The sequence below is a fragment of the Meleagris gallopavo genome, chromosome 1, assembly GCF_905368555.1.
Source record: "Meleagris gallopavo chromosome 1, MGAL_WU_HG_1.1, whole genome shotgun sequence".
Classification (NCBI taxonomy): Eukaryota; Metazoa; Chordata; class Aves; order Galliformes; family Phasianidae; genus Meleagris; species Meleagris gallopavo.
Genome location: NC_139404.1, coordinates 39,732,058 through 39,754,923, shown reverse-complemented (window position 1 = coordinate 39,754,923; position 22,866 = coordinate 39,732,058). Strand labels below are relative to the sequence as shown.

General features: G+C 34.4%; 1 protein-coding gene across 14 annotated transcripts in view; it reads left to right on the top strand.

The window, feature by feature from the left end:
- Positions 1-22,866, top strand: part of PPFIA2 (PPFI scaffold protein A2) — a 296,261-nt gene that overhangs the window by 253,608 nt on the left and 19,787 nt on the right. For all 14 annotated transcript variants that reach the window (XM_085221991.1, XM_085222064.1, XM_085221997.1 and 11 more), the window contains 6 exons: positions 2,066-2,303; positions 3,336-3,365; positions 4,249-4,379; positions 4,865-5,019; positions 7,715-7,808; positions 22,340-22,421. In XM_085221991.1, the coding sequence (XP_085078117.1) occupies positions 2,066-2,303; positions 3,336-3,365; positions 4,249-4,379; positions 4,865-5,019; positions 7,715-7,808; positions 22,340-22,421 (730 nt within the window). The remainder of the gene's footprint in view (positions 1-2,065; positions 2,304-3,335; positions 3,366-4,248; positions 4,380-4,864; positions 5,020-7,714; positions 7,809-22,339; positions 22,422-22,866) is intronic.

Here is a 22,866-nt window from a genome sequence, read left to right as displayed (position 1 = left end):
AGAACTCTATTGAAATATATAGACTATGGATAACATTTCTAGTCCATGCAAGACCTTTTATTATAGATCTGTAGGTTTTGGTTTTTGCTACTTCCAGAATTTCTTCATTCATGTGGGATTTAACCCCGGTGTAAACCAAGACAAAAAGGCAAAGTGAAATTTTGTTGCTGGGAGGACAGAGCTCAATAAAACAGTGTATTTTGAGTATGTAAAAGAGAAATCCATCAATATTTTCCATTACTGCAAAGTAGTCAGCACTGTCACCAATTCAGGATGCTGTAGATTCAACAAATGTATTTTTTATATTTTTATATATATATACATACATATATATATATATAAGCATTTTAACAATTTAACAAGTAATTTATAATACAGTAAAGAGTTTTGAATAGAAGATGACCTAATGAGATATTATTTGTGCATCTTGAATCAGAACATTCTTCTACTTAACAGAGGATCTTGAATTAGGTAGCAGGTATTGTTTTATGTCATGAAAGGAAATAAAAAGGGGACGCATCGTATATAGTCATTTTTGCTGGAGGTCATTTATTTCCCCTACTAATACTTGTATACTGGCATATAGGCTTTTATTTACCATCACCATTATTATTAAAATCCAGATAATTAATTTTATTATGTTTTGATTTTAATGTTTCAGGAAAAAAAAAGGTTCTATAAGGATAGTCATTATAAACTGTATTACATTTCACATTTTCTTAGTCTTTTTTTGTTGGCAAAAGGGGGTTTATCAAATGACTGGGAGATATAAGGAGATTAAAAATTAGTTTTGATTTGGTTGTATTATACAAGGCTATTCAGAAATTAGATATTTTGCAAAATATCTAAATATATACAAATATATATATGTATATATACAAAACGAAGGAGATTTGTTCTGAATCCCTCTCAAAATGTTATTTGCCTTTGAGTTTCTTAGACTTCTCATTACAGAAAAGAACAGTAGGTATTTTGTAGATAGATCTTTGAAATAGATTTTAAGGAATAAAATCTATCACTGCACAGGAATTTTTAGGTTTCTACTTTCAAAGTATTATGTTTTAATTTATTGTACTTCCTCCATTTCAATTTAAGAAAAATAACAAACCCAAAAAACCTGTCACCTGGATTCACAGATTCAGACTTTCTGTGTTTCAAATTCTGTCATATTTTACTATGATCCCTCCTCCATTTTCCTCCTCTTTGCAAACAAAAAAATTCTTTCTGACTTTGTTTCTGGTAAAAACATATACAACAAGTCTTTTATTCTTAATATATTTATCAGAAACAAAACAACCCAGTGGAAATGTTCTATTGAAGCTATGTGTATTTAAGAAACTAATATTCATTTCCAATGAGAGCTCTTTCAATGAAATTCACTTAAAAACTTAATGCTTTAGAAACAACTGTCATCTTTTCATCAATTTGTAGGGATGAAACAGATAAATTCTGTGTGTTCCCTTGCTTTACTAATATAGATTATCCTAGCAATTCCCCTCTCAAAGTCACAGTTCCATTTGACCTTAATTTTTTCTTTATGGTTTAACAAAATAAAGTCAGCTGAATCCAAGTTAAGATTGGAATTATTTTCCTATGGTAAATCGGATTGTTCACTCTCCCTCTCTTTCTCCCATGCAAAGAAACCAATCTTCCTGAAATATCATACATAAATTCTTGTTGTTGGGCAGATTCTTCAAACAGGTTTTGAGGTTGGAGGAATAGGAGAAAGGATTTTATAATTCTGGTGATTAAAAATACCTAAAACATTGTTATTTTGGAGTTGATCTGTGATACTCATATTTGCTTTCTTTTTGTTTTGAAAAGAAAGATTTTTTTACATTCAGTTTTGGTGTATGCAGAGACAAAGTTAGAAATTGCAATGAAAAATTAAAAATACAGTTACCAGTGGGCCTAAGTAACCTCTGTAGGAGTATTTATTTTGTGCCAGTGTGTCTGTGTGCAAAATGGTAAGTACCAAGGAAGAAAATTTTGCTTTCAGAATCTACAAATACTTTCAGAGTATTAGTGTTGTCCTAAATCCAGCCATGTCCTTTAACTTTATAAGGTTAATCCAAGAAGAAAAAGAGTCAACAGAACTGCGTGCTGAAGAGATAGAGAACAGAGTGGCTAGCGTGAGTCTGGAAGGCTTAAATCTAGCCAGAGTCCATCAAGGTACATCCATTACTGGCTCAGTGACAGCATCATCACTTGCAAGCTCTTCTCCTCCCAGCGGACACTCAACTCCTAAACTCACCCCTCGCAGTCCTGCCAGGGAGATGGATAGAATGGGGGTTATGACACTGGTAAGAGATTCTGTGATGCCAGTTTTGGATGTGATATTTCTAGCATCATCTTTTGACTGTATGCATGGCTCATCTCTGGCATCCAGATGTAGCTGTGCTAAAGCTCAGATGGATATGTCTGTGAGTTTCAGCCAAATTCTTAATGTATCAGGAGCCACAGAAGTAGTGCCCCACAGCCTCACTTACTCTCTCTAGCACATACTTTGATCTTTTTAAGACACTGCCCCTAAGTTGTTTTAGAAGGAGTTGAATGTTAAATATCTCCTTATCCTTCTTGGCTGGGGACAGACACAATACACTATCAATCAGATATCCTCTGAGAACACTGAGTTGGAAAGAGTTATGTAGAGGTCTGATCTCTAGAGCCCAAGTTACAAATGGTCCTGTAGGAGTTATCTGGAGGAGCAGTATCCCTGGAGTTTCTGCAGCCCAGGTTTACACAATGAATACATTCTGCGACATCTCCAGCTCTGTATGAATGGAGAAAAAAAAAAAAAAAAAAGGAAAAAAAGAGTTAAATGTGGCACATGCTAGCAACTGTCTACTGCCAAATAATGTTGAAGTACAGGAGATGGATGAATTTGTATTCACTGACTCAGTAAGACACGGTAAGACGAGAAAAATACCCCTTTTTTCAGATGTGCTATTTGCTGATGATTTTTTATGTTTATACTTGATGGAACACTGATTTGTTTGTAATATTTCACAAAACTACAAATATATCTGTCTTAGAGGACATGCTTACTGAAAGATTTTATATGAAAAATTTTTATAAAGTGCTGTCATAAATTTGAAATGTCCTTTTCTAAGTTTATTAAAATGAAGGGAATTGTAGCATTAGGAAAAGTAACTGTTTTCAGAGACAGCATATTTGTGAAGCATTATACCACCATATTTAATTTTATGTTTAGTATATGGGTAGTATTAAATTTTGGATGTCAGAAGAAAGAGTGTGTGACATTGTTATGCTCAGATAAGATTTATTAATCATTCTTTTTTTGTTGTTGTTGCTTCTTTTGTTACTGATTAAAGCCAAGTGATCTAAGGAAACATCGGAGAAAGGTAAGACTCTAGCTTTTTTTTAAGTCAGGAAAGTGCATTCATCATATTCCTCTGCTGTTTAAATCACCAGGTTCCTTCCCACCCATTTCACTCCCTTCACTCCTTGTCACCCAGTCCCCGAACATAATAATTCTAAATTTACCCAAAGCTTGCAGTAGTCCCTACTACTCCAAGAATCAAGCCCTACAAGTGATACTTTGGAGTAGCCTCCCTAGCACATACTTCAGAGAAACACAGTGAAAAACAAAGCATGGGCACGAGAATTACCTTCAGATGTATTTTGGCCATTTTTAGGAGAAATCAGTCAGACTGCTTGAAATCTTTGGAGCAGTATGAAGTTATTTGCGGAATTGTCACTGAATGTGGGCTTTATCTTTACATGAGAAGAGACAATCTTCAATTTAAATTATTATATGTTGTGACAAAATGCCCTTTTCTTCTATGCTTATTTTCAAGTACTCTGACCAATCTGTTACCATGCTTCTGAGGGATTGATCTTGTTTATGTCTGTATTTACCTTCCACCTTATCTGAGAATTTTGTTTCATGAATAATTCTGTTTAATGCAAGAGGATTGTTCATGAATAAGGTTATTTTCATGTTTAGACCTTTACTGGATCAACCTGTTTGTCATAAAAGAAACGAATTTCTTCTGCAAAAGTAGTCTTTGTTCTTTCATATATGTACATTAAGCTACCATATTTAGTCAATCTTGTTTTTTTTCCCAATAGTCTTTTTAAAAAATAAGAAGCCTTAATTATTATTATTTTTTTAAATCTCCCTTGGATCCATAAATGCTTCAGTTCAACTGAAGCAAATTTCTGAAGCATATGCTGAAAAGTTGATGAAAAGCTGTTCAGGTCTAAATGGTGTATCACCCCCAGATTGCAGTAGTCGAAGAAGATGGACGTGAAGATAAAGCCACGATCAAATGTGAAACTTCTCCCCCTCCAACACCCAGAGCTATCAGAATGACTCATACCCTTCCTTCTTCATACCACAATGATGCCAGAAGGTAAGATTTCCATAACATGAATCAGAACTGAACTTTTGTATGCTATAAAATGGCCTGATTTCCTCATATTTCTTGTTGGAATTGCTTTCCCTGTCATAAAAAAAGAAACTTTTACCTTGGTCTCCTTTGTGAAGATGAAAGTATTTGTCAGTGCTAAAACTGACAAATTCTGTTTTAAGGTATAGTTTTGATCCCTACCAGAAGTACTAGAAGTAGGGATCCTGCATTTCCTAGAAAGACAAATATCAGTCTGATTCCTGTATTTATATCAATTGTTCTTAGCAAACAAATGTTATTAGTTATTTCTGGCCATGTATTGCTTTACATAATGCTAAATCAATTAAGGAGCAAGATGGGATTAATTGTTTCAGTTGTGGGAAGTTTATTACTAAATTATAATGAATTCATTTATTTGCACGGCTGCAAGAAGAACGTAAAAAAATGTTAATATATTATCTGTTCTATGCTTTTATTGTCATTTATAGTAGTTTACCTGCTTCATTGGAGCCGGAAAGTATTGGTCTTGGCAGTGTCAGTAGCAGTCAGGACTCCCTGCACAAAGCTCCAAAGAAGAAAGGAATCAAATCCTCAATAGGACGCTTGTTTGGTAAAAAAGAGAAGGCTCGACTTGGACAGCTCAGTAAGGAATTAGTGGTACCAAGCCACGGTCACCACTTCACAGTCATTTTTCCTTTTTTAATACGTTCTTCTCTGCTTTCCAGTTTGCTTATTTTTTCCATTTACTCTGATGGAACCTTGTCATTAGAGACTCCGTTGCTTTCAGAAATTATATGTCAGGAGTTTGCTGTGAATTTAGCACACAAATGAAGGAAGACTTCTAACACAAATTACAAGTCATTCTCTTCACTGAGCCTAGTGCTTCAATACTCTATTAAATTACAGTAAAAATGGTCACAGCATGTTCTCAAATAATCAAAATAAAGAGGAGGTAAGAGAGTATTAAGTATAATCCCACTCTAAGGGTATATCTGCTATAAAAGGTCCTTGCAAGAAAGTGCATTTGCCTTTCCTGTTGCAGCGTACCAGTAGATGTCTACTAGTACCTGTCACTGATGTCCTCACCATACTCCTGCAGTTAGCTATGCTGCTTATGGCAATGCTCTATTTTCCTTGTATTTCTTTTCACCTTCTTCTCCTTTTCCAAGATCTTTGTCTAGTTCATGCCTAGCAAAATTTTTCTTCTGAAATGTTCCACAGGATATGTCCATACCATATGCAAAAAAACCCACCAAAACAGTCATGGCGTAATTTTATTTAACTACCTTTATGTAGCAAAAGCAATGTAAAGTGAAGACTTCACCACAGGCTCATAGTCTGCATACCCAAACAGGTAAATACATACACATGTCAACACAAACATAAATTTGCTATAGATGTGTCAGTAAAATTTCCTAGACATGAAGATGTCTGAGCACAGTTTTGTGAAACACTGAATTTTTACTGCCATGGTGCCCATATAACACCTGTAAAAAAATTTAAAAGTCTGCAGTAATTGCAAATGGTGGAGTAATACGTAAGCCCAAAATTAAAAACAAAACAAAACAAAACAAAACAAAAACCAAAACCCACCACTACCAATAACAAAACACCTTCATTCATATTAATATATATTATCATCACCACTAACAAAACCGTCACTGAAATACTGCAGCATAAAGTTAGGTAATATTGAGATCAAAGTATCAGAGTAAAATCAAAGGATTAAGTGTTCTCTATTTACACCCCAACCTTTCTCCTCTTTCTCTTGTGTTCTTGTAAAGAAAACCGGCTAATTTCTAATCTTAATTTAAATTCATTTCTTTTCCTTAATGTGGGAAGAATAAAATTAATTTATTCAATCATCTTCACAACTTATTTCAGAATCCCATTAAGTAGATCTCCCAAATACACCTGCATGTCACCATCTGCACTGATTTTGTAACTTTAGACTGTGGCATTAATTCACATTTACATTCTATAAAAACAATTGTATTGATATTGATGGATTAGGCATAATAATCTATGATTTCACAGCAATTTGGGAATACAGAGGACAGAGATGTAATAAATTTGTTGGTCTTCCCTGCAATTATTTTCAGTATGAACAAAAACAAAATAACACCTTGAAAGATTGTCTCAGGAGCAATGTAATCTGGCAATAGATTAATTTCATAATTATACACAAAATGATTAATAAGATATATGTATAATTGGCCAAAGCCTATTTATAATTCTCAGCACTAGCTGATGAAATTATAATATTAGCTATTAGTGAAGATTTGCAATTATATGAAATTTTTGTGTCATCTATTCTTTAGCTTAATAGCAAAGTTGTTCACATTAAAGAAGCAACACTGGACCCTCCAGTTTTATCAATAGCTTTTTCAAATCCAAGCTATCACTCAACATATTACCTTGCTCAACGTTACCTTCAAAACTTAGTTTCCCACTGCTAAACTGCTATTTTTTTCATAATTATTTTCATAATATGCTATCTTTATCATCTCTGTTAAACCATCTGTGTCATTGTTTAAAGGCAAATTTCATGCCTTAGGGTATCTTTCTTAGCATCAAGATTCCATATTACTAATTTCTTCCAGATGTCTTTTATTTATTGAAGAAAGAGAAAGGAACATTACAGAGGGTGGGAGTGTCTTAATTCATTTTCTTAAATTGTTTGATTTCAACTTGATCCAATCTTCTCTCTTTCGGGGAATAGCACTCTAGACATTCACATGTTCTTCCCATTTTATGTTTTAAATATTCTAGTCCTTAAGGCAAATAATAAATAAAGGGAAATTTAGCCCCATCCAAGGTGGTCTGTATGATGCAACTGGTTAGGAACATTTATCACGGCCATCTACATGCCTGAGGTACAGACAAGCACAATAACCCCATCCACTGCAACATGCCCTAGGTCATTCATGGGCCCACATATGTTTGTTGTGTGATCAAATCCATTACACTGAGAATACTTTGCAGTCTGGGATAATCTGTCATTGTTTCATCAGCACATTTCCCCACTAAGATTAATAAATAGTGATGGCATTGCTCAATTATGGCCATGAGACTGAGCCTTAAAGAGGCAGAGAAAAACAGGCAAAGGAGATCAGGGTGCCTTTCTCAAACATTTCTGCTGAACACAAGGAGGAAGAAACAATTTTTCTTTCTACTTCTTTTCATGTACTAAAAATAAACACCTGCCAGAAGTTCTCCACTACTCCAGATGCCATAGATGACTTAGAAGGAGGATGGAACGGGAATTGAATAGTTGAGGGAGCCACTGGGAAAGAGCTATGGGAAAATATGTATTTCTTTTCCCTCTTTCAACACAGGAGGTTATATTGAAACAGAAGCGGCAGCACAAGAGTCTCTGGGATTAGGCAAACTTGGAACCCAAGCAGAAAAAGACCGAAGGCTAAAGAAGAAGTGAGTAATGTATTCTTGTCACTTTTATTGTCTCGTGCTCAAATCAAATGTCAATTTTTGTGTTGATTTTATGCAGATGTACCAAGAGGCATGACCACCTACTACAGCAGTTTTTTACTTACTGTATTTTTTCTACTGTAAATGTTTTTAAAGCTGCATGTAAAATATAGGAAAAATAGCAAAAAATAGTTTTCAATTGCACTATATTGTTTCATTTGTAAAACATTAAGAGACGCTTTCTATTTCCCATTGTAATTAGTTTTGTGCCTTTTGGTAACTACAGTTCTGAAAAGAATAGGAAGGCAGTGAAAAAAAAACATTATAGTGACTTACTACATGAATTTTTCTGAACAGAGAAAAAGTGCTTACATTATCCATTGAACAAGCATTGAACATTGAAGTCAAAGATGCTCCATAAGCCCTAGCAGCTTCAAATTCTTTTTGCCTGTCAGCAAATGGCAACCTTGCTGGTTGTTCGCCTAAATCATGTAATAATTTAACTGTCTCTGGTTCACCTTCTTGTAAAACCAGTACACTGATTTACGGCAGCTGCCAGGAACTAAGAACTGTTAAAATAAAGCTTTAAACACAAAAGATATGTCTTGGCAGCATCACAGTTCCATTGTAATTAGGGGATGTCTGAGAAAAAAAAGATTATATTTAAAAATGAGGTTGAAAATTCATTTAGTAAACAGGTTTATGTTTCATTCATAATTACTAATTTAGCGCTATTATTTGGATTCTGAAAGCCTGATTTTTAAAACATGTGCTGTTTTCTGGTCTCTTAGAGTCTTTTAATGCTCCTTTGCAAAGTTTCAAGATAAGTTACAATCCAAGGATATATTTCAGTTATTGTTTATATTTAAATGTAGAATATTTTTAACAACTACTTTTGTATCAAGTTTGTTTAAAAGCACATATCTGTGTAACATACAAATGTAGGTGTTCAGTTTAAATCAGCCTCAGTTTAGCAATTAAAGAGCAGTTAATTGTGCTAGCTGGCAGAGAAGAGTCGTTTTCAACTCAATTAAGAAACTCAGAATAACATTCATAGGGTTTTTTGTTGTTGTTGTTGTAAATCTGTTATCAATCACTATTTACTAAGAAATATATGGAAGTATAGAGTATATTACTACACCTCTTTATTAAATTTTAGAAAGCATTCCGTTGATTATTCAGCGATCTATTGGTTTTTTGAAACCCCTATTTATAGTCAAGCTCTGGGGACTGAAGATAGCACAAAAAGAAAGGGACAAACGTGTTCATTTTGAAAGGACAAATGTCTTCACTTTGTCATATGTTAGTAGTTATTTATACTGCATAAGATAGTCTGACACTTGACACATACTTGACAGTACTTCATACATGATAGTGCCTACCAGGTTTTTGGTCTAGAAAACATAGGTGTTTAAATAACCAGTTATTAGACTTCTATCTAATCTCACATAACAAGACTTCCCCGTATCATCTTCTTTTCAACTCTTTCCCTTTGTTTTTCCTTTTATCTGTCTTCTGTCCTTGGCTCTTTATGGATTAAGTGTAAACAAAATATTCTCTGCTGGAAGGAAAGGAATCTTTCCTTTGTGACCATCGCTTGACTGTGACAGATCATCTGGTCTGAATTGTATACTGTTGTATATGCTATTTACCTGTATCATTAAGACTTTTTTTTTTTTCCACCACTTTAGATTTATCCATATTCATAGCTTCTCACTTCATTATGACTGTTTTTAAGATTCCTCTTAATTTACTATCACAGAAATGTTAACATTATGTAACACCTGTAAAAGTACTGTAGTATGGGGAAAATGTAACATTTGTGCGAGAGAAATATGTGGGATTCTGCTGAATTGTAATTGACACTAAGTGCTAATTATCAACAGGGTAGAAGGGAACTGACATTTTCTCGTAAAGACTGCAGTCATATATTTGCATGTCTTACCTTGGAAAATATTCGGTTGAATCTCTCCAAAAAGTCAGTTGAATGACGACTTAGTCTCAGTAGGTCAGATTCAATTTTGCCAACATTTAATGATGCATAACTACTCTTGGAAGTAGCTTTCAATTACATACAGTAGCTGTAATATTACTGATTATGGTAATGCAAATGAGAAGGTAACATTAAAGATGATGGTTATGTATACATTGTCTTTGTAAAAATAATAAGAGGAGTGCGAGAACAATTTGCACTCTTATGATAGCAGTAAGATTTAAATTTGAGTGTTTGATTCCTTCTTACTGCTAAACAGACTCTAAAAATTCCAGAGGCTGGAACAGAGAGAGCAGAGCACCTTGACTTCTAAGGATTACTTTGGCTAACTTAAATTAGGACATGGAGTCCCAAGGGAATCAGGCCAGAAGAATAGTTAAAAGTAAGGAAGTTTTTCATCATACTTACTTACAGGTCTGGAAGACCTTTACTCATGCTGGCTTTGTTACTTAGGAAAAAAAAGCAGTCCAAGAGCCTTTTCTACGAAACAGGAATAATACCTCAGTACTGAACTTGTATTTCTCCCCTACACACAGAAGTCACGTGAAATGGTTTTCATTTGTGTTAACAGCTCAGTCAACTTCTATTTCACTTTGGTGGTAGAACCCATTGGTGCAGGAAAGCTAGGATTCTGCCCTTGATGTGAAACCAAAGTTAGGACTCATCACTGCATCACTGCAACTAGAACAGCCTCAAAGTACTTAGTAGCTTCATAAAACTCATGTAAGGTTTAATTTACTAGGTTTTGAAGTTAGATTTGAGTTAATGAATTAAAAATTAGATAGATGCAGCTCCTGTTAAAATGTATTTATTTTGTTTTAAATAACCTCCTAAGTGAAAAAAATGCCTTAAAATGCTAAATCAGTGATTTTGCATTTCTGAACGTACTCAACTCTATCATTAATTCAGTAAGTATGTCCCCTTATTTAAGGATGAAGATGCATGGTGTTTAAATCCATAATCTGTTGCAGCCTGTAGGTGCTAATGGCCCCCAGGTATCCTGACCACCTGCTCCTGGAACAGCAAGCACGTGCATTGACACTGCACTGGCTTCATGGAGTTACAAACACTGTAGTGTGTTAATGCTATTTTAGCATGATTCATATGCATCAGTTAGATTCTTGGTTAATACATTTTACTTGAGAGAGTTTCCTGAGATAGTATGACATCTCCAGAAACGAAAACCTCTCCAGTGATAATGATGTAATTAATCTAAATTTAAAAGTTTTCTTGTTTCTTCCTTAGAAGATGTTATTAGGATGTTACATTTCTTTCAGTTTCAATTGACTACTTCATTAAAATGTAATCATCAGTTTGCTTCAGTGATATGCTAAATTTAAAGACATCAAACAAAAATCTCTTTTGAATTAACATTTGCATATTGCAGTAAATGGATCTGTAACAAGTTTTTCTCCTAAAGCATCAAGGATGAATTAAGGAAGCTGTATAGAATTATTTTAAATATAATCTCATCATATTCCTCAAGTAATCTGAAAAGAAGAGGTTAGGATGCTTCAGTCATCCATAAATGTTTACTCTCAGACCTGAAATACATGATAGGTCTAGCTATTATTAAACTTCGTAAGTCTTAGGTAGCGCAGAAGCTTGAATGGGTTCAGCTTTGCCTTTCAAATGGCAAAGTGCCGTAGTTCAAATCCTTTTCAAGTGTTTGATTTGATCTGCAACAATATGCACTATCTTCTTATATTTCAAAAAAGTATGTGTTATTGGTCATTTATTGCTGGTGTTTCACATGTACTCCACAGTACAGTGTTTCTTAGAAATGAAAAACAAGGAAGCTTGGAAATGAACATTTTAAAATTTAAAACAATAAAACCACCTGACCTGAAAATAAAAGGCATCCATGCTTAGATACAGGTTTGCCTGGAAATCATTACATCATCAAATTCAAAATGATTATTACATTTTTGAAAATGTTACTTTTAAGCTTGTACTTATAGCCAACCTGTCTCTCAGCACTGAAGAAAGGCTATGTTTATTTCATCTTTTGCAAAGGCCCAACGTAAGGCAAGGTTTGAAAGAGATTAAGATGCTACATAGTCCTAGATTGCCAAATAGATTTGACCTTATGCATGCTGCTAGTACAGTTAGAAATTTGTCTATGCCATCAACTTTCCCATTTATCCTAAATCCTACACATAAATTATGTTCGTGAAGAAAATTTATGTGCAAGTCAGCTAGCTATTAACTGGGTCATACTGACAGGATTCCAGCTCAAAAGCAGCTAAACTTTCAAATGTATTTATATAAATGTTAGTGTAACAATCATTACTTACTTTGTGGCTGCAGTGAATTCACTCACTGTGTCATGACATGACCATGCCATCTGGCCCTGTTAGAACGAGTCAAGAGCAGAGCATCCAACTTTCGTTTTTCCTTCAGTATTTGTTTGATTGGATAAGAATCTCTTAATTTTCTTTTTCTTTTATCAGTATAATAACATAAATCCTTTAATTCCACATCTCCAAGACAAGCTTAAAATGTAAGATTTATATCTTCCAAGGAAAATCAAAACAAAAAAGAATTTCCTATGAAGAATTTCCTATGAATTCCTATGAATTTCCTACGTACAGTTACTGTGTAAAATAAAATCTATTGTATGCATGGCCTTCTAATTAACCTGAAAGAGCTGCAATGCAACTAAGTCTCGACTGACTACAGTAATGAACATATCAAGCACCGGTATATTCCATATTAATAGAAGAGCATCAGTTTCCTTCTAACTAGAATCAGGGTTGATAAATTCTGATGAATTCATTTGATAAATTGGATAAATTCCTAATAATGCTAAAGTCCTTCCTTGTGATGTTTTTCATTTTTAAATGTTTTTTTAAAATGCTGAGTACAAGCAATAAAATAAGAGAATATTGGGGCTTAGATTTGCCTATGGAAAATTGAACTCATCAGTAAGCTACTTGAAAATATACGAAGGTAGGCCTTTTAATGAAATACAAGTTTGAAGCACTGTAGTCATCACTTAGATTCTTCTTAATCCACACAGTGCCACTTTAATTAGGTCTAATATGTGCAATTGAAATTAGAACTTGATATAATGTATTTTTTAATACAAGTAATATCTGTCCTCTGCACTATACAAATGGCTGTTTCCAATGACTTTCTTAATTGCACACATTTCAAAAAAATGAATCCAATTGAATTAATTAAGGTCTTTCTCCGTGCCATCCATCTAATGTTCCTGAATACTTAATGCTTATTAAATACTATTATATTCTAAACATACATGATTTATTTTCCAATGATAACTCTTAAGGATATATTTAGTTTAACGCCTTTTTTTTCCCTATTTTTGCTTACAGAATCTTTCAAATTTAGCAAATTCAAATTTAGCATTAAATTTCTTCCTTCCATCCTCATCAAACAGAAATTACCTGATATAGTTGGCTTTCAGATGGCTCTTTAGTACTTCCTCCCTTTCTAGCAAACAATACTCTGTTCAGTACCTGTTATTTCCTGTTTTCCCATTCCAGTGGAGGAGGGACAGATATTCAGCATTCTGATGAAATCATTGTTTGTATGCTGTAGCTACCATGGTTTTGCCATGACTGGATTGGGTTTTAGTCCTTTAGATATACATAAATATGATTATTTATATATATATATATATTTTGCCAAACATATATTTACTCTTCACTTGATTGAAAACTTCTTTGAAATAGCCAATGAAAGCTTTCACAACATTATAATTGTATCTCTCTATTACATTAGGTACTATATTTGGGGAATTCCTTTCCTATTGTAGCGTTATGAGCGTAGAGGATTGTTAAATCTTACTTTTATTACTATAAAGATGAAGAAACTGAATCAATGAATTGTGTTTTAAAGAACATCATAAATAATATCTATGTTGAACTCATTTTAAAAGGAAACTGAATTTTTAAAATAATATTGTTATGCTTCATCAAAAGTTATTTATTCTTTTCTCCATACAACTTATTTCAACTATTTACATTTTCTATTCAATCAAAATCTGGCAAAGCCCAGTTCCCTGCCTTATCCACACAGGTGTATCAACTGCAATTTGAGACTTCTTGACAAATATAAACATCTACTTGCAAACGTGCAGCTGATCTGCAGATGCAAATATCACTTCCAATTAACTGTTTAAGGGAAGAACCTATTAAACACAGCAGCAGAAAAAATATCTACATGTCTTTACTATACATCTAAGGGAAATTGTTATCTTCGTTCAATAAAATGGTAGTGAAGTGGTTGACTTTCGAAAAAGTGAGTTCAAATTTAAAGATCCATTTTTTCCTCTAGCATTTTATTTTTCTATGGAGAAAATGCTCAGGAAACAACAAGATGATCCTTGATCCTCTACTGTAATGGAGAAGACAGTCTTCAGGTCCCTTGAGTTACTTGAGGCAGCTGAAAACTTCCAACTGACTGAAGCTGCCAACAAATTTATCAGATTCTGATTAATCTTTTTTATTACTCTCTCCCATATCCAAAGGAGTATTCAGAGGAAGATGTAGGAAATAAGAGAGATGGTTTGATAGACTTTGGAAGGTCCAAAATGAAAGGCAAAAGAGTTCAAGTCAGTCAGTACTTCTTTCTCAGTAGAAAATAAGGATGATAGAAATTTTGCCCCCAAAATCATGACGATCCATATTCAATCTTAATAGTCCCTCCAACACATTTGGTAATTCCTTGACTAGTTTTCTAGTCCTTTATTTATATTCCATACCTTCACTGTCCTCCCATTTCTTAATTTTTCTTTCTTAAACTTTCTCTGTATGACTTTGTCATTTGTTTTCATTTACTTTTCTGTATTGTATTTTTTCTTCTCTCTCACAGCTGTTCTGCTTCTCACACACAAACACAGAAACAAAATTCAACATCTTGGAACCAGCCCCCGTGCTAAACTTACTGAAATGAATACAACATCTTTGTAATTAATCAGAGCATAGGCATTTCACTTCAAAGTTTTCTTCTATAGCTGTACCTACCAAACCCTTTTATAACTCTGTAAATCATGAGTTAATAGAAATATAATATAATTCTGAGGTATCTGGATTTCATTCAGGCATATAATTTTCTTTTTATGATGGCAATTAGAGAATGTTGAAGAAATTTTATTATCAGTGATGGCATCCGGGTTTCTCAAACAGGTACTGTTATCAATTATATTGGCAAAAATAGTTACCTAGAGGGAAAAACACTCAAACCAGAATGAAATTATTCAAAACAGAGCAGCAAACTTTAAGTTAAAAATCTATTCCATGTTAACCATATTTACAGATCTTTGGTACAAGTATGTTTTGTAGATGCACTTTGCTGAGTTGTTACCTAATAAATAACCAACATCAGTTTAATAAAAATCTCATTTTGAAAAATGCATCTGTTCTTCAAAAGAACATATAATTTTTAAAAAATATTCAGAGACCATTTAGAAAGATTTTGGTAATTATAATAATGCTATTATTTTATCTATCATATGATTTCTTTATGAACTACTGTATATTCATTAACATTTATGTACTTTTTTTTTTCCATTCATCTCTCTTCATCTCATGAAAAGCATATCTGGGTAAGTTAAAACACCATGGCTGCTGAACATATTCATTTTCAGCACCATGTTTGTATTCTATATTTTGTTCTTATTTCTTCTTCTTTTTCTCTTCTGTTTTCTTTTTCCTTTTTTTATTTTTATTTTTCTTCTGTTACTCCTGTATAACAATCTCATGCAGAAAAATGACCCAAATGAAACTTTTCAAAGTATTGAAAGCGTACAGAAATGTAGGACTTGTTCCTGCAAGGCTTAACATAATGAAGAAACTATTTGTAGGTAACTGCTGTAGAAGTTTTTAAACACATTTTGGGCAGTCTCAAGACCAGAATTATAAAGATACTTAAAGTTTAAGTCAGTGGAAAAATCACAACAGAGAAGGCCTAGAATACCAAAGACATTTATTCATATATATTCTGCTAAACTAAATCCCAGTGGACTCAAACTCCCGAACACTTAAGTAATCCAGAAAACATTCTTTTTTCCTTTTGAGCCCTCATGCTATATAGCAGTACAGTAATATTTCATTTGTGTATATGCCTTTGCTTTCTTTTTCACCAGTTTATTTTTAAGGATTTTTTTTTAAATTGTTATCCTGATATCAAGTTTAAAATTTCTAACTCCTCTTTTATCTACCATACAAATGTTCTTTCTTCTTTAATCACTTGCAGAGCTTAGGGAGCAAATTTCTTACATTCAAAGAATGTTTGAACTATAACTTCCTAAAGGCTGGAAAGACAGAAAAACTTGAAGAGAGCAAGGTTTACCACATTAACTTAGAATGTATGATTATGAAATGGCTTTGTAGAATTAGATTTGGTAAGATTTAATCAACCCGGGAATTCCAGGCATCTCTAATTTAGAGCACTACATATAAGATTTGCAAGGTTGTATGTTGTGCAAGTCTGTTTATTTCACAAGCGTTTTCTTATTTTTTTCATAGTCACTTTCTGTAGGTCTAATTTTTAGGGCACAAATTAAGCATTCCTGAATATGTATCCCTTAGCTTAATGTATGTCTTCAGTTAAAGAAAGTCACCCTTTACATTGCATAGACTTATTATGTACACATACATGGAACAATAAGAGTAAATCTGCTTTCTTAATCTGTACTGTATTGTGCTAAACTTAAAATTGAATTTCTTCGTTTTATAGATTTAAAACCTTCTATTTGTTACTTGCTTCTTGATTCAGGCCTGTTTTTATCTCTCAGTCATTCTTTGCTGAAAAGTCCTTAAAAGTTTTCTTTACAAAAACTTTTGTAAAGATGGAAATTGAATTTTGCCCATCGTTTTGCCCGCCTATTATGCACAATATCAAAAAGAATGAGAAAGAACAAGGAGTTCAAATGATTTAAAAGTCATGTTCCCTGATAGCCAAAGTTACATCAAAATTTTACTCAGTGTTTAACTATTGTAGTCTTTAGAAGTCAGATGCATCCTTTCAGATTAAATTAAATCGCTATTATATGGCAACATCAAGTCTTTTTTTTTTCTCTACTTCATTGTTTAAAAATATTTGTAGCCCTGCAGAAAAAAAAGTAGATAAAAAACTTATTTGCCTTAGACATTTAATGCAATTATTAATTTATATAAGTGCAGCTAAACTCAACCAGCTTATTTTGTCATCTGATGACACTACCCTGACGATTCTGGTCTCTTACAAATATTTAGGAAAAGCAGTACAAAAGACAAAATTTAAATCTTCATTTCAATTCATTAGAAATCTTCTGTACTAAATTTTGGTGTTCTTGAATGTGAGTAGATTACCTTTGGCAATGCTGTACAGATGAGAGACAGATGTGTTTAATCTTACCTTGAAATTATAGAATTCCTCAGGCAAACAGTATATCTTGTGTGCATTTCTCTTCTAGAAAACAGTTTTGTAGTATTTGGTTGTAAACTACCTATTTTAGTATTTTTTATAATAATAACACTGGTGGTAGCAATAATAACAATAATAAGAGAATCTGTGAGGCAAACTCTTCAACTTGTCTTTTAGAGAAAGTATTTTATAAGTTCATTTTATGGGATCCAAATCACCCATTGCCCAAAATTTCTAGATAAATTCTGCTTCTATTTTACTATCATTATTCGGTCTTGATTTCGCTGTGCCTCATTTTCAGTTTATCTCACATTTATGCTTACATTTTGACTGAGTCATTATAATATGCATAATATAATATCCCTGAAGACTCTTCTTGTGAACCTACTAGGACTTTCATAGTAAGTGCTATTACTTGCAAAAATATTATCTATGTTGAAATACTTTTTATATTCAGGTTTCTTCATGACAGTGTTAGGGTCCAGTTTCTATAATATGTGGAGGAATGTTTGGATTATACATGTCCAAAATTTTAGGCTGTTATTTCTTGTTTTGTCTCATGGTGAGAAGCTCCATCTTCATGAAGAAAATTGAATGACATTGAATGACATGCTTTAAATCAAGATTTTCTTAACTTCCCACACAAATTCTATTTGAAGAACACTCTTATTTTTAATAAAGTTCCTTGAGTTTTATGTGATGAGTTGGTAAGGGCTTCTGATACAGAACTAAAATTACCCCTGTGTAATGGAAGAATATATGAGAAATAGAAAATGTCAAGAACAACATAATTTTGGTCTTATAATTTTTCCCTTCTCTGCATCTGTGTACCCTTCATGTCCAGAGGGATGTTGCAGCATTCATAGTCCTCATGTCATAAAACAGTTATGCGCTCAGCTGTGGTATGTAGTTGTTCCTGGTGCTCATAAGAGTGATGCTAAAGAAAATGGGTCAACATAAAAGTACTAAGAAGTAAATCCAGAGAGAATTAAATCAGTGCTGGGGAAGCAAATCCACTTGTGTGCCACACAACTTGTGTGCAACACAATGTGGCATTTTTCTTTTCTGGCTTGGGAAAAAAAAGAAAGAAAGAAAGAGAGAGAGAAAGAGAGAACAGACCACATTGTGAGGCACTCTCAAAAAACAGATGAATATAAACATCTCTCAAATTTTGGGAAAATGCTATGTAGCCAATGTTCGTGTAATTTCCTTACTTTGCAAAACCTGACTTGGGGTAACGATGCATTTTTTTTTAAGTAGCATATTGCTGTTAATTCCACAATGGAAAACAATTTTATTCTTGAACAATAATAATGTTATCTTGAAAAATATGGCATTAATTTGGAATTCATTCCAATAGAAGTAAGTGGTTTAAAGCCTTATCTGCCAAATAATACCATTTCTAGTAATGCTTAATTAATGTCAATTCTCCCTTATCAACTTGTTTTCATATGTTGCCAAAAACTAAATGTGCATGGAAATAATTACATTTTAATTCCTTACCTCCTTACCGATGCAAAGTGGACATACTGTAAGATGTAGTACTTTATTGTCAGTCTTAGGAGAATATCCCTACATTCCCCTGCAAAGCATTTTCAAAATTAGAGAAACTGTACCATGCTATTCACTGTCTCCAATCTTTGTATTTGGGATGAAAGGAAGGAGGAGTGACAAGCTTATGTAGTTTATTTATCCTCCTCCTGTGATCAGTTGTCTGGTTTTGTAAGGAGAATAGCACTACAGCTGCCACAGTCATATCTGGATACCTTCTCTTTTTTGGCTTAGGAGGCCACTGACTATCCTGAAAGCACTTCATTTCATTCTGTCTGTTCTAAAATACTCAGATTCTGTTCTAAAATAGGCAGATTACCCAATTCATTTTTCTTATTGTTTATACTATTGGTCAAAGCAATACATGTTTTTTCCTACATGCAATTTGCAACTTATTTTGGTAGAACCGAGTTCCAAGAACTTCCTATATTACTTCATATCCAAAGACAATTTGCTATGACTGACAACTAAAGAATCTCTCTTAGTCAAGAGATGGAAACTCCTAGTTCTGATTTAGAAACTGTAGGTTCAGGTGATGCAGTACTCCTGATTTATATGAACAAATAGCCAAAGCATACTGTTTTTAAAAGAGTAAAGTATAATTTAAATGATCTTTAATATTGGAGAGGCATTTAAATGAAACATCCTGGGGAAGGAAATTCAAGTTTGAAGCATGAAATTATTTTCAAGGGAAAGAAATATTACAAAAAATCCTTTTAGTATTCCACATAAATAAGTGAGGCTCAGGTCTCATGGTAACTGTATTCCCTGTCCGTGGTTGAGTAGAGAATTTCAGCTTTACACTAGATATATTTTCAAGCCAAAGCTCTTTTTTCCTACAAGCCAAGACCCTTTGAATTATGTATTTATCATACTGTAGTCTTTAGTTATAGCATAGTGTCTTATTTCTGACCTGGTCTCATTTTCTTCAGGCAAAATCAATAACTGCAGCTATATTTTCCTTTAGCTGAGTGAGCCAGACTGCCTCTGAAGTAGAAGTGTTTTCCCACTCATGAAGGGTGCACCTGGGTAATGTTTGGCGTACAAAACAAGCCTCAGGCCAACTCAGATGCTACAAAGTCACAGGGAGCTCCCTAGAAATACTTACATTTTAGTTCCAATATAAAGAAATTAACTTTTTTATGGACATGAGAACTTAAAGTGACAAGGCACCTTCTGCAGCACCTCGGTTCCTGAGGCCACATGGGGATTTAACACCAAATTAAAGAAATAAGCCACAAGTTCTTCCTGAACCTCATTTCCTTGGAGACCGTATGCTACTGCTCTCCTGCTCTGAGCAGAAGACTGTCACAAACAAGTGGCCAGTGGCCCTCAAAATCATTATTTCCATCTTATTTATTTATTGTGATAGCCAGCCCAGTTCTTTCAGATGTGATGGGTAAAGAGAAATACTCCAGATAAGGAAAAATCTAGAATCAGGTTCTTCTGATGGTGGTGATTCCAAGAGACTTTAGGCCAGAGAGAAGGAGCTGCACCCTGGTCTTGGGCTAGCTTTAGAGAGGAGAAATTCCTGTGGAGTTTTGCAGGGTCTGTGTTTTGCCCTGGGATACTGAACCCAGACAGATGAGAAGGGGCTAGCATCAAAGACTTGGCTCTCCCTGAGGACAGCTATGCCAGCTAGCAACCCTGCTGGCCCCAGGAGATCTGCCATCCCCTTGGGGTTTTGGAGGGATGGCCAGGCTAGATCACAAGCACCCTGCAAAGATATCTCTTGGGGAAAGCTGAACCCAAATTCCCCATCTGTGGATATCTGAGATGTGGTTGTTTTGCTGATAGTGGCCATACCTCAGCTCTGCTTTAGTAAAAAACAAGTATATGCCTCTATTGGCCCACACTACTGGTCTTCCTGGGAGTAAGCGACTCTACAGCTATTGAAGGTAACGTGACATTTGGGTGCCCAAGTAGCAAGTCTTTCTCATCTTGCGGAGGATTGTGCCATCATAGGAAGCAAGGGTAGCTCTTCAGTGTCTTTGGACTGCCAAGTGGCAGTGGATCAGCTAAAGAACTGTGCTGCAAAGAATGTGTAGGAGGAGAAGCTAAATAAGCTTCAGCAAAGCTGTCAAGAATCTGTAGTATTGTACATTACCACAGCAGCAACATAGAAACTAAAGCAGCTGTCTTTCTGTTAATGCTCAGAGTGAGGGATTTAAACATTTTTGCAAAATTGCTGTTTGAGTTCCATGTTTTTACTAAAGCCAAGTTGTCTCAATCTAGCCCCTTATCAGTGCAAAGATCCCCAAAGCAACACTCCTTGTAAGATCACTCAATTGCTTTTATTTGCTGTGATTTTGCAGTACATGTACTTGAAAGGCTGCTTAGGCAGTGAAGAATTGCCAAGGGATAACAACCACAAAGGCTGTAGTAATAACAGAGGACAAAGCTGAAGCTATAATTCCAAGATTTCCTTGTTGGGTGGGAATGTAAGCAAATTTTAATACTCCATTAGCATAGTCCCTATCTAATTTTGTTTTCAATACAGCTTATTGCTGAGAGCATTCTTCTGTGTTTTGCTCAGTAGGGAGCTGCTGAAAATATGTTGTTAAATATCAGGAAATAGAAACAACTTACAGAAGGACCACTTCTGCTATGCCACCACACAAAGGGACCTTTATTCATGCTACCTAATACAATAGTGCTCAGTTAGACGCCTGGTCAAGTGGTTGAACACATTGAATATAGAACATTTTACTGATAGTGTGGCTGACAGACCTATACTTTACAAAATATTTAGCACTACTGTATTAGAAGTGCATTTGAAGCTTTGAGAGTGGTACTTTTGCCATGGTTTTTTATACACATTCATTGCAGTCCAGAGAAGCTGCAGAGGCAGTAGTTGGATTGGTATCTGTTCAATTCTGTAAAAGTATATCCATACGTGTGTATATAATTGAGAAAGCAAATTCTATAATCGTAAAAATGTGTACCTCATTAAACCACATGGATTTTCTTTGTATGTAAACAAGACAAAAACTAATAATGTGCAACTACTAAGTATTTAACCAACTCTTTATTAACCATGGATGGCTTATTTAAGATGCAGAACATTGTATTCCATTCCATTCTTGTATTCCAGAGGCCACAAAATTGTACATGGCCAGTCCAACAAGGTTTTGTGTTTCAAACACAAAGAACCCATAGATCCTGCTGCATTACATCCAATCTTAGCTAAGGTCTGAAAGCAGGCCATTTGGGGACATTCTGAGTAATGACCAGACCACAGCTAAACTAGGCTCAGGAGGAATCCCAGAATTTTCCCAGTTTCCCAATGTCTTCTATTGTCTGAGTGGTCCTTCTAATAGAGAATACCCCAATTCTTTATTGCTTCAGATCAGTACACATAGAAACTTTTTGTATGTTAGGTGTCAAAATGCACCAAAGGTCATCAAAATTCACTAAGGAAAAAAAAAAGTTAGGAATAGAATAAGGAATATGTTCAAACAAGAGAAGGAGCTATAACGTTCATTGTGAATTCTCTGCCTTTTCTATGCCTGTCATTGTGCTTCACTGTTGTTACCCTTAACGATGGGGCACGGTTGCATCTGTATTGTCTTTATACACAGCTCTGCATATTTAACAGCTTTTGATTCATTTTTAGACATGAACTTCTGGAAGAAGCTCGGAGAAAGGGTTTGCCTTTTGCCCAGTGGGATGGGCCTACGGTGGTTGCCTGGCTGGAAGTAAGCATTTCTCACACTGGTGGGCCACTTCTTTACCTAGATATCATTCCAAATAGAAGGAATTGTTTTTTATTCACTTTCACCTGAAATGTGGGAGATGCAGGTTGAAATCCTTATGACAGGCACTTCCTTCATCTTTACCATCAGTTGAGGTGCTGAGGGCTATCCTTTATTTCGAGGGTGTATATGAATGGAATTTGGAATACATCCAGAGAAAATTCTTCAGCAGAAGTTTCTAAAATCAATTTTAGTTTTAGGTGAAGAAACTACTTGAAAAACACCTACCCAGACCTTTAGGGAACATGAAGGCAGAATGTCAGGATGTTCTCATACATTATAGACAATCATTTCTACGTGACACCAGCTCTGTGCAGACACAAGCTCTTTGTTGGCTAAAGCTGTAGCATCTGCTCTTTGTCTGCACCGAGTATCTCTATGTATTCCC